The sequence below is a fragment of the Petaurus breviceps genome, unplaced genomic scaffold, assembly GCF_028583685.1.
Source record: "Petaurus breviceps papuanus isolate PSGF00001 unplaced genomic scaffold, PetGlider_PUasm1.0 181, whole genome shotgun sequence".
Taxonomy (NCBI): Eukaryota; Metazoa; Chordata; class Mammalia; order Diprotodontia; family Petauridae; genus Petaurus; species Petaurus breviceps.
Window position 1 is genome coordinate 11,311,970 of NW_027185784.1, and position 16,245 is coordinate 11,328,214.

General features: G+C 40.5%; 1 protein-coding gene across 4 annotated transcripts in view; it reads right to left on the reverse strand.

The window, feature by feature from the left end:
• Positions 1–9,127: 9,127 nt before the first annotated feature.
• Positions 9,128–16,245, reverse strand: part of RBM28 (RNA binding motif protein 28) — a 40,449-nt gene continuing 33,331 nt past the window's right edge. For 2 of the 4 annotated variants that reach the window (XM_069087153.1, XM_069087155.1), the window contains exons 14-19: positions 15,259–15,417; positions 13,027–13,176; positions 12,664–12,738; positions 11,455–11,705; positions 10,291–10,390; positions 9,128–9,675 (exon numbers count right to left, since the gene is read on the reverse strand). In XM_069087153.1, the coding sequence (XP_068943254.1) occupies positions 9,541–9,675; positions 10,291–10,390; positions 11,455–11,705; positions 12,664–12,738; positions 13,027–13,176; positions 15,259–15,417 (870 nt within the window). In that variant the 3' untranslated portion in view covers positions 9,128–9,540. Of the gene's footprint in view, positions 9,676–10,290; positions 10,391–11,454; positions 11,709–12,663; positions 12,739–13,026; positions 13,177–15,258; positions 15,418–16,245 lie in introns of all 4 variants that reach the window. The other 2 variants (XM_069087152.1, XM_069087154.1) reach the window with 1 other exon arrangement.

Here is a 16,245-nt window from a genome sequence, read left to right on the forward strand (position 1 = left end):
GGACTAAATCTTCATTGTCTTTGATCATCCTGGGTTTTCATGACAAACTAGAATGTTGACAAATGGATAATATGCTCCTTAAAAAAGAGGGGACAATGTGTTATCCAAAGAAACTAACCTCTAAAGGCGAGTATCATCCAAAGAAATTAATCTCTAAAAGTGAAATTGTAGCTATCAGTTTGGATTGATTGGGGTGAAAGCCTTTCCTGTTTCCCTTCAGATTATGTCACATAGGAAACTGTCTATTCCGCCCACTTATCCATAAACATTAATTAAAGTCAGAACCAGCTTCCTTTACTCTCGCTCAGAGCTTCCCCAACTAATCCCTTTGGAATTATATTTGCCATCTCTGTTAAGAAAGCTTGTGCCAAATCAATCAGTTCATTCCAGCGTTAGAGCTAGCAGAGAAAAAAAAGTCCATTTTTTTCTTTTTTCAAAACAACTTTGCTTTCTCCCCCTTCTCTTTCTGGTATGCTAAATGATTCAGAAACAGCTGAACTCTGAAAAACTGAAATGAGCACATGTCTAACCCTCCCTAAGGAAGAATCTCTCGGGCCCCGAAGAGAACATTTTAAAATAAAGACGTTCCAAGGGATTGAAAAATTGCTTATGAGCCCAGCACGCTGTCTAAGGGAGAGGTTAGGATGACAGGGTAGACAGAAGAAATGCTGGGAGGACAGTTTGCTCAAATAGCAACGGAGGGGATTCAAAGTTAATGTCTGGAGTTGCTGAATTCTGCCTTGGAAAACACTAAATTCTACAGAGACTAAAATCCAAAGTCATCAAACTCAAGAATTGCTGGATCAATAGGCTATATCTAAACTAGGCCAATTAAATTATCTATTGAATGAATGCCCTTCTTGGTCCCAGAACTCATTTTTTTTAGCCCCATAATTTACAAGGCAGTAGGGAAAATGGCCAGTGGGAAAATCATCATAGGATTTAGATCTGACAGGGCCTTAAGAGGTCACCTAGTACAACCTCTTAATTTTAAAGACAGGGAATCTGAAGGCCAAAGAAGGCTTGTCTGACATCATACCCAGCAATAATTGTTCAGTTATTTCAGTCACATCTGACTCTTCATGACCCCATTTGGGGTTTCCTTGGCAAAGGTACTGGAGTGGTTTGCCATTTCCTTCTCTAGCTCATTTTATAGATGAAGAAATTGAGGCCAGCAGTGACTTTCCCAGGGTCATACAGCTAGTGTCTGAGGCTGAATTTGAATTCAGGTCTTCCTGACTCTACCCACTGCACCACCTAGCTACCCAGTAATATTAGCTAGCAATTATTTAGAGTTTTAAGATTTTCAAAGTTCTTTACAGATATTATATCTTATCATACATATATGTATGTAGGTATATATACATATATACATATATATACATACATATATACATATATATATATAGTCTATACATATTTTATATCAATAGATAGATAGATAGATAGATAGATATCCTCACAACAACCCTGTGAGGCAGGTACTATTATTATCTTCATTCTACAGATGAAGAGCCTGAGGTAGGCAGAGGTTAAGTGACTAGTCCAAAGTTCCACAGCTAGTAAATGTCTGAGGCCATATTCAAACTTGGGTCCTCCTGACTCCTGGAGGTTCAGCGCTGTGTCCACTGCACCACCTAGCGGCAGCTGGGATTCTGACCCTCATCCTTTACAAATCTGGTTCTTTCCTAGTCTACACCACAATGGAGACTGAAATGTTACTTTCAAAATAAGCCTCCAAAGAGTGTTTTCTTTCTCTACATCTTTTTTCCAGGAAAAAGTCAGTAACTCCTTAGTGAATCTCATTACTGTTCCCCCATTAATGTTGACAAGCCAAACTCACTTCAAGAGACCCTCAGTGTAAGAAAACCTCCTGGTTCCAAAAGAATCTAGTTGAGAAATTGGAATGCAGAGTTTGGCCATATGATTCTAAAGAACCAGTTAACTACCCACTTATCTTTGTGCAGTTGTAGACACAACCAAGCTAACTACAGAAGGAGGGGTTGTAAGCATTCAGATTTGCTCAGGATTTCTTTCTGTTCAATGTTTTTATTTGAAGTCTTGAGTTCCAAATTCTATTCCTGACTTCCTTCCCTCTCTCTTCCCTGAGATGTTAAGATAATAGGTTATACCTGTGCAATTATGCAAAACATATCTATATTAGTCATTTTGTACAAGAAGACTCAAATAAAAGAAAAAAATGAAAGAAAGTGAAAAATAGCACACTTTGGTCTGTACTCAATCAATATCAATTCTTTCTCTGAAGGCAGAAAGTATGCTTCATCCTTAGGTCCTTTGGGATTGTCTTGGATCATTGTATTGCTGAGAATAGCTAAATCATTCACAGTTCTTCACTGAACAATATTGCTATTATTGTAAGTATAACATCTACTGGTTCTGTTCATTTCACTATACATCAGTTCATGTAAGTCTCTCCAGGTTTTTCTGAAATTATCCTACTTGTCATTTCTTGTAATACAGTAATATTCCATTACAATCATATACCACAAACTTGTTTATCCATTCCCCAATTGATGGGCATCCCCATGACTTCCAATTCTTAGCCAACACAGAGTTGCTATAAACATTTTTGTACTTTTTTATCCTTTTATTTTTTTGATTCTTTTCCCTTTTTTTGGATGTCTTTGGGATAAAGACCTAGCAGTGGTATTGCTGGATCAAAGGATATGCAGCTTTATAGCCCTTTGGGCATAGTTCCAAATTTGCTCTTCAAAATGTTTGGATCAGTTCACAACTACAACAGCAGTGCACTAGTGTCCCAGTTTTCCCACATCCCCTCCAATATCCAACATTTTCTTTTTTTGACATCTTAATCACTCTGATGGGTATGAGGTGGTACCTCAGAGTTATTTTAAATTGCATTTCTATAGTGATTTAGATCTATAATGATTTAGAGCATTTTTTCACATAATTATAGACAGCTTTGATTTCTTTGTCTAAAAAGCGTTCATATCCTTAGACTATTTGTCAATTGGGGAATGACTCATATTTTTATAAATTTGACTCAGCTCTCTATATATTTGAGAAATGAAGCCTTTATGAGATATTTGTTGCAAAGTTGTTTTTTTCCCCATTTTCTGCTTTACTTATAATTTTGGTTGCACTGGTTTTGTTTATGCAAAAACTTTTTAATTTTACATAATCAAAATTATCTATACATTTCATAATACCCTCTATATCTTCTTTGGTCCTAAATTCTTCCCTTATCCATAAATCTGACAGATAGGCTATTCCATGCTCTCTTAATCGGTTTATGGTACTACCTTTTTATGTTTAAATTATGTACCCATTTTAACCTTATCTTGGTGTATGATGTGAGATATCGGTCTATACTAGTTTCTACCATACTGTTTTTCCAGTTTTCCCAGTAGTTTTTGTCAAATAATGAATTTCTGTTCCAATAGCTTGGATCTTTGGGTTTATCATATACTAGATTACTATGGTCATTTACTATAATGTAATTTGTACCTAATCTATTCCATTGATCCATCACTCTATTTCTAAACCTAAACCAGTGCCAGATTGCTTTACGATACAGTTTGAGATCTGGTATGGCTAGACAACCTTCTTTCACTTTTTTTTCCCATCGATTCCCTTGATATCCTTGAGCTTTTGTTCTTCCAGATGAATTTTGTTATTTTTTCTAGCTCTATTAATTTTTTGATTGCTAGATTGATTGGTATGGCACTGAATAAACAGATCAAGATTTCTTAATGTCAAAACAAATGTCAAATCGTTGAGGGTAGGGTAGGGGGAATTTGGGGGAAGAGGAGAAAGGAAAGGGCATGATGCTGAAAGAAATGGATCCTTATTTTGAATGGATTTCATCTCTCATGATCTTTTGTTGTCTTTAGAGTCAGCAGTCCAGAAAAGACTTTCACTACTTTAGAGTTTTCCAATCCAGAACCACTGTCTAATCAAGAAAACTCCCAGAAGGTGAACTTAGTCTAAGCCTGGGAATACCCTCCTTGGCCCCCCAGGGATGAGAATCCTCCAGGGACCTGAGGCCTTGCTAGGAAGCAAATGGGAGGCCAGTTACTGTTTCACCTCTCCCTTTTTGTGGTTCTGTTGTTCTCTGCAGGGAACCTTTCCCCCAGTCCTGCAGAACTCTTCTCCTCCCACCCCCTTGAATGGACCAGACTGTTCTGTCTTCGAAGACTCTCTACATTCCTTTGCAACTGGGAGATAGACCCGGAATATCACATGGAAACTTGGCATTCCCTTACACAATCCCCTGAACACAATCTCCTCCCACATCCCACCTCTTACACAGAATTCCCTCTATTCTGTGCCTGTGCATGGGGTGGGCAACTGGAAGAAGGAATAAAGATGAAGCTCTTGTGATAGATAGCATTGGTGTTAGCCTTTCCCCTGGTCTCTCACAGGCTAATCAAAATGTAGGAAACCCCCACAACCCCCAGGGCTAGCCAGATGAGCCAAACCCAGTTGCTTTCTCACTCTCTACAGTGGCAACTCTCCCAATATATGGAAAGCTTTGTAAATTCAGCACCCTGCAATTGCATGGAGCCAAATTTTGGGCTGGGTGAATATCCCTGCAAGTTACATATAAAGTGACCAATGAGCTTTACACCACAAGACAATCCAGGGTGTTGCTGAGGTAGCATACTACCAAGTTCTTTGCTTCTGTTCATGCATCATAGAAGGATCACTGTTTTCAGAGATTCCAAAACATATTTGTATATAATACCCCTTGTACCTAAACCTTCTAAATTTTCACAAATATTTGCCAGAGCCAGAAAGTCAATTTTAATTGGATCCTAGTCTCAACACTTAGTAAATAAGCATTATATTGGTGCTTTGCTGTGCCAGGAATTGTGGTATAGTCTGGAGATACAGAGAAAGGCAAAAACAGTCCCTGACTCAAAGAAAATACATTTAAATGGGGGAAACACATGTGAATAACTACATGCATGTAAGATATATACAGAGTAGAAGGGAGGTCATCTCAGAAGAGGGGCATGAGCAGATGGGGATGAAGGATGGAAGGAAGCCAGGGGTACAGGTGAGAAGACAGCAAAAAGGTCAAGGTGGTCTCATGGGAGGAACTACAAGAAAACTAATGCTTCTGGATCGAGGTCTATGGACTGGACTAAGGTATAAAGAAAGCTGGACAAGTAGAAAGGGTTAGGAAGGTTATGAAGTCTTGGATAGACAGGTTATGAAGTCTATGGGAAAGACAATGGTGAGGAACCTATAGTCAGAACAGAGACAACAAATTCCTGTCCTGTGGGAATAGGAAGAAGAAATTACCAAGGGGAACTGCCAATGCCCAATCGGTGCCAAAAGCTTGCTGACTGTCTTACTGGGCTCTTTTTTTGCCACCAACTATAGTCAGTCAGTCCCTCAGGATCATAGACTGAGTTGAAAGGGCCCTTAAAATGATCTAGTTGTCTAACCCCTTCATTTGACAGATAAGGAAGCTAGGATCCAAAGAGGTAGTGACTTGCCCAAGGTCACCCAGGAGGTAAGTGGCAGAACCAGGATTCATACTCAGGACCTCTGACTAAAGACTTAGCATGCTTTGTAGCATATAAACACTTCATTTTTAAGCCCTAGCTCTTGTCTCACTTCGGTTTTTAATTCACCTCTGAAGTGAAACAGGCTTGCTCTCCTCCCCAGGGGCCCTGCTGGATAAAGTGCCATGAGTGCTCCCCGGCTTTACACCCTGCTGGGCCTAATCACTATTGCTCCTGCAGTAACAGCAGGGGAGTTTGTTGGGGTTTCTAAATTATTATTATTTTCTGATTGAAAAGCAAGTCTCCATAACTCCCCAGCAGCAAGAATGACATTGTAAAACTGTTCTGGGCTCCTGCCTCTATTTGAGGTTCAGTGTGGCGTGGAAAGTTTTCCACACCCTGGAACGGGAGTTGTAAGATTTCTTTTCCACAATGGCATCAGAAGGGGAAAATCTCATTAAAAGGATCTTAAAAGGATTTTTTAATTAAGAGGAGCATGCTGGTGATGGGGTGTCAGCTTGAGGACACAGAGGCAATGAGAAAGAGAAAAGGAGTGAGGGACAGAGAAGACAGGATAAAAGAAAAGGGCATTTCAGTGCTGGATTTTTAATCACTGAATTTCTTGGAACTAAGGCTTCTAATGCCAGTGGACTCCATCACCCAGCTGTGTGCAGCACAGGGGCTAGAGGTCCTTTTGGTAGCAGCAGGACAATTTAGCAGGCTCCCTAGCTACAAAAGGTATAAGCAATATACCTGGGCTAATAAGCAATACCTGTGGGGCCCAGTGATACATCCAAATAACAGGCAGTTGTAAAGGTAAAAATGGAGACAAAATGGTTATGGTAAAAGGAAAAAAGAATCCCAGGACCATTGGTCCAGAAATAGAAGAGGCTTAGGAGAGGCATTAGTAACAAGGGGTGTGTGTGCGTGTCTGTGTGTATGATTTCATACACATTGTCTCAAAGTAGCATACACCATGTCCTTCACTATGAGCCAATCCAGTCCCTGCATAAAATGGGGGGAGAGAAATTGTTTTCATTCACTGTTGGAAGGTCTGCTGAGAAACAGAGCTGCCACTTCTTGCCACTCAAGAAACAAAACAGCATGAACCCATAAGCAGGTTGAAGATGACCCTGACAATCCAGAGAGGAGCCCTTACTGTAAAGAAAATTACATCCTGTGAGTTGTGTGGATCCTTCTAAGGCACCCAAGCTGAAATAATTGCCAATATATTGTGAGTAGATCTGAAACGCTCCAACTCTCCTGTATTTCCAGGGTGGCCCTTGAGATTTGGTGTCTGGCCTCTCTTACCTAAAGTTTGATCTCTTCTACCCTTTCTCCATATTACCAAAGTCATTTTAACATTTTCACTGGCTCCTGATGCCATATTGGTAGGTCTGAAATAGTTCTGAAAGCATGATATGGAACACTGGGTTGGACTCTCCAAAGGTTCTATTCTCAGAACACTTTAGGTCCTATTGCCCACTGCCTATCAGTTCCTCCCCTTCTCCTCATACCCAGAAATGGAGATATGTTGCCTCAACTAATGGTGACTTAAGGGTCATTCTGCAAAGTTAAAATGAAATACTGGAAAACAGTGAAATAAGGTAAGGAGGGACCCAAGAAAACTTCCTTAAAGATAGCTACAACCATTTCAGATTATACATACACAGAACGCCGAGGGAGAGAGGTTGGGGAAAAGCTAAAAAATGGGAAGCACAAACTGATCGGATCAAAGTCTCTTTCAGTCCCACAAACCTAAGAAATCTTGCTTTTCTCCTCAGAATGAACCTTTTAAAAATAATAATAGCACTTACACAGCAATGAAAGATTTACAAAGCACTTCCATGTATTACCTCACTTAACCCTCATAATAACCTCAGGAGGAAGCTGCTATTATCATTTCTATTTTGCAAAGGAAGGAGATGAGGTAGACGGGTTCAGTGATTTGCCTAAGGCCAGCTAGTGTCTAAGGCCAAGATTCCAACTCCGATATTCCCAACTGCAATCTGATGCTCTCTCTACTACCCCATCTAACTGCCTGAGACAAAATAAAGACAACTTCTTCAGTAGATGTATTTTATTAACATAATACAAAGGTTGCTATGAAGTAACTCATGGAAGGACAAGCTGGTTTGTCCTCTAGGACATATGGCAGACAGATTCCTAGTTGGCTTCCATTGCCTACCCTAAGGCCTCATTTCCCTTTGTTATTTCTCCATTTTTAGCCCACCCACAGAAAGCTCTGGCTTGGAGATTGTTTGTCCCGGCAAATTGCTTCGACGTGGTTAACCACATAGAATAATAATTACAATTAATTCAATTGTAATTATATCATTTAACTTTTTTCTTTACTTTCTAAACATCTACCATGTTGGCCTGAAAATAAAATTAGAGTTGCTCATCAGTGTGCCTAGGATCTGACATTGGGATAGGAGGAGCAGAACAGCAGCCCCACTGCTCCCGCCCCAGTCTGATCTGGCCGTTAGATGGGTCAATAAAACAAGCTCTGGGAGCCAGGTGTAGAAATACTGCTCCATCATGGAGAAGGAGAAAAGTCGTTCATTCAATAAACACTTAATGGACTGCTGTGTGCAAAGCACTATGCTAGGCACTGGCAAAGATACAAATCTTAATTAGAGGAAACATCTGAAATCAGCTGACTTCTTCAAGTCACTTAATTGTTGAGTCAAGTAGAATCAGATGTAGACAAGAAATGCAAAAAGTTCAGGGTCAATGAAGACAAGCAATGCAGAAAGCTCTGTTTCCTCAGCAGAAAAGAATTTAAAAAAAAGAAAACAGACAATGTATTTATGTGAGTACATATTCGTGTTACATAAGCAAACTCCCTTCTTCATTCACTCGGGGTAAAGGCTGTCAAGGCTCATTTTCAGCACCTTTTAAAGCATAAATACAGCTCTCTCTCCTACGTTAAGAATAATCATTTCCAGCAAAGGTAGCTGTAAATTAAACTTCCCAAAAACGAACCCAACTTTCCCAGTGACATTATAAAATAAAAACGTATTAGCCCAGAAAATGTTCCCTGACAGATTGAGGTGAAAACCTGGAGCTTATAAGAGGTTAAGATGGGGGCTATGTTTGAAGTATTTGGGGCATGGGGAATGCTGCTAGGGCATTTTCCAATATTTGGAGCACTTCTTAAACTCACTATCACATTCTTTCCCTTTCCCCTGCCCCAGACTATTAGGAATTTCTCCCAAACTTCAAGATTATGAAGACAGAACTCTCACAACTTTGCTCTTTTCCTTCCCCTTTTGTGTGCCTATTTACTATTATTTTAAGGGATACATACATATGTATATGGGACAACCCATGGTAGCCAGTTTGTGCCTTATGTGTCTGTCCCAATATACACTGAGAAGCTGTGGGATATGGCATATAACTTCATCACAAAAAGGTGCATTTGAACAGCGTTGGGAAAGGCAGAACCTCTCAAAGGGCAGGACAAGCCTACTGAACCAGTGTTCACCTAGAGATCAAGGTAGTCATACTGAGGGCAATCCTAGGAGATCAGAGAGCATCGCTTTCAATTTTTCATCCCTTCTGACTCTTATCCAGACAGTTCTACATATTCAGTGTACAAAGATGTGCAATTAGACACGCAGATATATTGATGGTTCATGAATAGCATGATGATTTGTTATTTTAAAAACATCAAAAGTTTTTCCTTGAGACAGGATGCTTATGAAAAGACGTATTAAAAGTCATCATGAGAAGGAATTTGTACAATTGTTTCCACTCAAAAAACAAGAATAAATACAGAACAATGAGATGCGCCTCCATAGCACAATCTGGATATAAATATAAAATGATTATCACAACATCTTTGTGACATTTCTCTTTGTGGCTATGAGACCTCAGAGAGAGGAACTGTTGTCCAGAGTTGTACAATTCAGGGCTAAGAAGATGCCCCCTTGGCAGTTCATCATCTCTTTCCTACAATGAAAAACACAAGACTACCAGACAGGATGTTCTGCAATGTAGCAAAGGAGGCCAGTACTTATGCCATTTGCTGCTATGGTTAAGTGTCAAACCATTTACTCTTCTTCCCAAAAGGGGCTCCCTTTGTGGGTCCCAGTATTTTCTGCTTGTACTGTTCGACCAGCTGGTTGAATCGAATTTCTGACTTATTTCCCTTAGCCTTTTTCTTTGGCACCTACAGGAGAAAGGGAAGGAGGCAAAAAGGAATTAATGTGCATCTCACCTTTATTTAGCCATCCAAAGGATGCAGTATTCAAAGCACTTGTTCACCAATAAGTTTTCCTAAGTTAAATTTCATTCAAGAAATCTCAGAAAGTATTCCTCAAAGAAAAGACCTCAAAAAGAACTTTATCATCTCTCTGCCACTATGGAGAAAAAAATGATCTTTGTGAGTGCCCCACACCCATAGGCAGCAAACCTAGAAACCTGAGGGAGAAGGAGGGCTCTGAGCCACAGTTCATTCCTCATCAGCCCAGCAATGTCAGGCCAGAGCCTAGCCATGGTCTGAAGGAAACACTCTTCCCAGCCTGAACCCTTCCCAAGAATCTGTAGAGAGGGGAGGTTGTTAATGAGCTTGGACAAAGCACTTCTGGACTCTTGGAACCATCACCAAGCACAGGCCCTCTCACTTGCTCACCTTCCCCCAGAACACCCAGAAAACACTTTCCTTACTGGATGCAGGACTGAGGAAAGATGGCTACAGCCCAGTCCCTGAAAGAGCTGCTTTCCGCTCACATAACAAGTGACAAGAATGTGCCTGCTGGAGACGGAGCTGTCACACTATCCTCACCTGCAAAGACATGGAGCGCCGCTTCTCCTGTTTCTGGTGTCTCATCTGCATCTTTGGCTTTTTGGGTGGAGGAGGTTTAGCCTTGCCTTTGTCCCGCATTCTGAAATCAGAGTCAAGCATTCACTTTGGGTCAGCTCTCAAGGGCCACATGGGTCAGGAATCCAGCAATCAAAAAGACAGCCTCTCTCTTACAGCATGGCAGGCTAAACAATGCACTATTACTAGACTCAGGTAGAGCTCATTTTTAAAATGACACTACAGCAGGGCTTTTGATTTCCAATCTTTGTATACTTGTTCAACAAATTAACCCAAAGGTTTCACATTTCAGCCAAACTTCAGAACCTTCATTTATCAGTTCACATTCATTCATTCATTCCACAAATACTGACTGGGCACCTATTGTACATGGACATGACACAGCACTGTGTGGTATCAATGGTATTATGTATTACAGAAAACATTCTTAGACTCATCTCCCACCAAAGTGTCCTTCACTAACTTGAAGAGAAAATCCAATTAGACAAGTCTCAGCAAATACTAAGGCCCCAATGAGAAAGTAAGATGTTTGTCTAAAATGTTCTATGGGGCTTCTCTATGCCCAGTCATGAACCAGACAGGAAATATAAGAAGCCCTGCCTTCAAAGGATCCCCAAATCAAAGGTCACATGCCTACATTCCCAACAAAGTCTGACAATGGCATGTATACTACTGCAAAGATGGGTTCTTTGGATAGTCCTTCCAAACGAGATTTTGTTGTTCAGTCATATTCCAGTCATGTCTGATTCTTTGTGGCCCCATTTGGGGTTTCATTGGCAATGATACTGGAGTGGTTTGCCATTTCCTTCTCCAGCTCATCTTACAGATGAGGAAAATGAGGCAAACAGGGTTAAGTGACTTGCCCAGGGTCATATAGCTAATAAGTGTCTGAGGCTAGATATGAATTCATGAAGATGTCTTCCTAACTTGAGACCCGGCCCTCTCTTCCCTGCACCACCTAGCTGCCTCCCAAACAAGATAACATATCAATGAATGTCCCAGTCATCTGTCCACAAGGAGGACAACAGCTAACTCCTGACTTTGGAGTAAATCTGTAAAGTAAGGCCTGGCTTAGAAGCATCCTCCCCCCCTCCCACCCCCGAAACACTGCCCTGAGCTTCCTCCCACCTGATCTTTGGCCCTCGATGTGAGGGGAGCATCAAGACCTTTCTCCGCTTCTTCCCATCTGGCAGCTCCACATGCTCCACTTCTGCCTTGGTCTGGAATCCTGCCCATGAACCCGGAGCCCCCTTTGGTTTCGAGGGAAGCTTGCCTGGGCCCTGGGTGTGGCTGTGAGCAGCCTGATGCTTCTGGAGCTTCTCAGGCTTTTGCTGCTGGTCTTTTGGGGGCCCATCAGCTACAGACTTTGACTTCATTTTCTGCTGCATAAACCAAGAGTTCACAGTGAGTTTCCCACCTGGTTTCTCTATGAAACCTAGCTGCTGACAAGTCTCAGCAGAATATGGGTTTTATATGAAGTGGATAGAATCAGAAGAAAGAAAAAGCTGTATACTTCGGTTTCCCCAAACCTATGGGGATTAAGAAGAAAACAATAATGGGCATTTGACATGCACTATAGCTACCACAAAGGGCCAGAAGAGAGGAAACTCAGTCTCTCCACCTCTGATAAAGACAAGGAGGAAAGAAAATACTCAGGATCTAAAAGCAAGAAACTTTAGAACTGCTTCCAAAGCAGTAACACAATAATATTTTTAGACAATAATTGCACATTTACTTTTTATAGGGCATCAAAATAGTCCTTGAACAACACTTAAATTTACACTCCCAAGTTTTCCATGCCAGGCTTACTGTCCTATTTAGATTTCATACATAAATGATCTGCACCCCAAAAGTATGCTGAATAGGCAAGTTAATATGAAAAAAAAATAGCCATAAATGCAAAAGCTAAAATAAGAACAATAATTTCCATGTGTATGAATATCTATACTCTGTATACATATATACCTTTTTTTATAAATAGATGATTAAAACTACAGTGTATTATAAATGGATAGTAAACCAAAAGGCAGTAAAAATGCAAAGAATGGAGAGATAATATTTAATATAAAATTCTAATCTTAGCTTTACCATCTGTCCTGACCAAAAGTTTAATCTGGGGTTTCTTCTCTCCTGTCCCTTGCCCTTTCTTTAGTGTGGTGTAGTTTTACCCTAGCAAGAGGTAAAAGTAAAATGATCAAGAGATGAAATAGCAGAAGGAAAAAGGGTCTGAAAAATCTATGAATGACAGTCCTCAAATAATTAAGAGTTAAGGATATGAAAGAGGCCTGAGCTCTAGGACTTGGCAAACCAAACAAACAAAAAGAAGAAGGTCTATACCAGGTTTCGCTGGGCCCTCAGTTCCTTTATCTTTAGTTTCCTTCGATCTTCCAAAGAGAATTCCACTATCGGTCTCTGCATACGGGAAAGAGAGAAAAGATTTCATCAAATATTTTATCTTATGGGTACAGTGGGTCATGTATATATGCAGTACAAGTCTGGCCCTGATATTTACTTGCTTCACATAGTGGTAAACTTTACTGGTTCTGCAAGCAACCTGTCACAATTACAATTCCCCTTACGCTGGGCCCTCTGATTTCATGTCCTTAATTCTTCTCATCATTCTATTCTAATACAAGAGGACAATGGACATCAAGAGGCCCAGCCTGGGCAATCCAGGCCTCTCCACAGGACACCTCTCACCTTCTGAGGCCCAAAGATCTCAGGGTTGTTGTTGATGTGACGGAGGGCTGCCAGCGCATGCTCGTGTTTTGCAAACTCCACAAAAGCGTAACCCAAGGACTGACCCTTCACGTTCCCATGTGCACCTTTAAAGTCACGCATCACACGACACTGAGGGTAATCAAAAGAAAGAACAATGGTGATCTGACAGAGAGAAAAACATCTTCCCTGTCCTCAAGCATATTTCTAATATGGATGGCTCTTATAATACCAAGTTCTCTGGCAACTTAAAACAGGAAAACAGTGCTCATCTGGGCTGATATCAACCTAACAGAGCACTTATCTGTGCACGCATTAGAATGAGCCCTCACCTCCAGGAACTTATATCCTAAAAATATACATCAACATGAAAATCAAATTTATATACCAGAGGAAAGGTAAGATAATTAAGTACAAAAAAATAAGCTGTCAATAGCTAACTGGTTGAGTGGTTAGAACACTGGGTCTAGAATCAGGAAGACTTGAGTTCAAATCTGACCTCAGACATGTCCTAGCTGTGTGACCCTAGGCAAGTCACTTAATCTCTGTTTGCCTTAACCCACTGGAGAAGGAAATGGAAACCACTCCAGTATTTTTGCCAAGAAAACTCCATGGACAGTACTGGCTGCCATAATCCACAAGGTCACGAAGAGTAAGACATGACTGAACAATAATTCAATAATAGGCAGCCATTTCTTTCACTAGAGCCCTACACCAAAGCTTCATCTTGGCTCAGAGGTGAATCTGGTTTTTCAAATACTATGTTAATGGAGTGCAAATTCTCTCACTTCTCCTAGGTAGGAAAGTGTTCAAGAACAGAGCTGATAACAGATGCCATGACTATTGATAAAAAGGAAGCCAGCTCATCACCAAGCTGGCAAAAAGGGTGATTATTTTTTTTGGCCACAACCAACTCTTAAAGACCATCTATTAAATTACAAGAGTGATAGCAATCTGCATCAGAAGAAAGAGTATCTACACCAATGAAATTACAGATTACTGAAATGTTAAAAGTGCATATAAGCTTGGTCAACTTCAGTATTTATGTGTTTGAAAGTGGAGAACACTGTAAGACTGTATTATGTCCACACCTCTCTTTCCCCTGAAGACTTTTCTGAAGAAGGGAAGGAGTGTTGCCTACTGGATTTGAACAGGAAGGGCATTCCAGATATAGGAAGAACATGAATATAAAGACAGAGAAATGGAAAGAAGACTCAACATGGCTCGAGTTCAGGAGGGTTGTATTTTCGGTTCAAAATCTGTTAAGTAACTCCTAGTTTTTTGGATAACAGCATGCAAATAATACCAAGTAACAGCCAAATAATGGTGAGGACTAAGACGTCAGGACACTAAAATGCTGGATTCAATATGCAACAACTATCTGCTGAGGACTGATGTGCCTAACATTGTGCAAAGCCTTGGTGGGGGCTTTAAAGTCCAAGATATGATGCTGACGTCAAGGATCTGATACTCTTGAAGAAGAGGCAGTATTTGCACAAAACAAGTAACAGTATAAATCAGTGAATAACAATATGCCAATAGAAAAGAGTACTGAATCTGGAGTCCCAATACTAGGTTTCACAATATTACGTGGCTATGGACCAGTCACATAAGCTTTCAATGGTTCCAGTGAATTCCCTAAGATTCTAAGCTGCAGTTCTAAGCTGATCTGGATCTGCGGAGGCAGTTTTCATAGGAGAAATCCCCTGCACCTAGTGAAAGGACAGGTAAAACCAAAAACCAAGTTGTTACAAGGAACAAAAGAGATGCTTGTAAAGTGCTTTGTAAACCTTAAATCATTCTATAAACATCCGTTATTATCTCAATACCTATTAAATTAAAAATGCATTAATCATAACCACATGCTATCCTTTATATCTGGCAGACAGTCAATATATATTAGTCGCTGAAGATAATGAAATAAATCTGTGGTGATGGATTCAGTCCCAACAAGCCCCTCTTGTGACCAATAGCACTTATTTACAAAAAAACAAAGGCTAAGGTTAGGAATATAATCTGAAACCACAGAAGAGAGGAAAGCTACTTCACCAATGCTGGGACTGAACCCCTAACCTGGCCTGCATTACAGCACACAATGCTTAACCAAATGAGTCACAGATGTTGGCACAGACCCCTCTCCCTCACACACACCTCTGAATATGGACAAACGCAAAAGAAAAGGAAGAGAAAAGGGAAAAAAGAGCAGCTTCTTACCTCCTTCAGGCGGACAGCCCCTCCGCCTCCAGCCGCAGTCAGCGCCAGCCTCCTGAGCTGTTTGTCATCCACTGCCTTTGGAAGATTGTGGAGACACAGCCGGGTCATGGAGACAAAGATGTTCTGATTCTTCAGCTTCTGATGTTTGAGCAGCTCAAACTGCAAAAACAACGAACAACAAACTGGTGGAGCTCAAGTCAACCTAAATGAAGAGCACACTTAGAATTTGACAAGAAGAAAGAATATTAATGATAATGAGGACAGCTACCAACATTTAGTCATCACGTTGCACAGTGCTTTACATAATTTCATTTTAATCTCACAACAGACCTGTGAGGAAGGCAGAACAAATACATTGCAGGTAAAGATCTGAGAGGTGAGGCAAGGTAAGATGAGATGAGAAAGAGCCTAAGGCCACAGAGCTGATAAGTGACAGGGCCAGGACTTAAACCCAGGCTTCAAACCCTGGTTCCAAACACAGTGTTTTGTCCACTATAGAATAGGTGCCTTCTAAAAACAAGCAATCCTGTCAGCTAACGATTTTATATAAATATGTGTGTGTGTGTGTATATGTGAGTATATATAGGTGTGTGTGTGTGTGTGTGTGTGTGTGTGTGTGTGGCCATAATACAGTCTCACAGAGCCTGGCAAAGAAGGGAAAATACCTGGTGCTTTCCTTTGCTATGCTAGCTGGTTTGTTCTAAAATTACAAGATATCTTCTCAAATGATGAGACCTTAAGGAAATTCAACTCTGCCATCTTGAGGCAAAGAAATATCTGTGCCTGTAATCATGTCACCAGAACTGTACTGTATGGCTACCTGAATACACAACATACAGTCTCTTCATTTAAATGCTGTGCCAAATCTCATTTATTTGCTCATCACTTTTTGCAGTATTAACTGAGGCTTATGATACTGCATGTATACCAACTTAAGTTTGCACAGAGTTGTATCTTTTTTTTTAAAGTAAATTTTACTGAACAAGT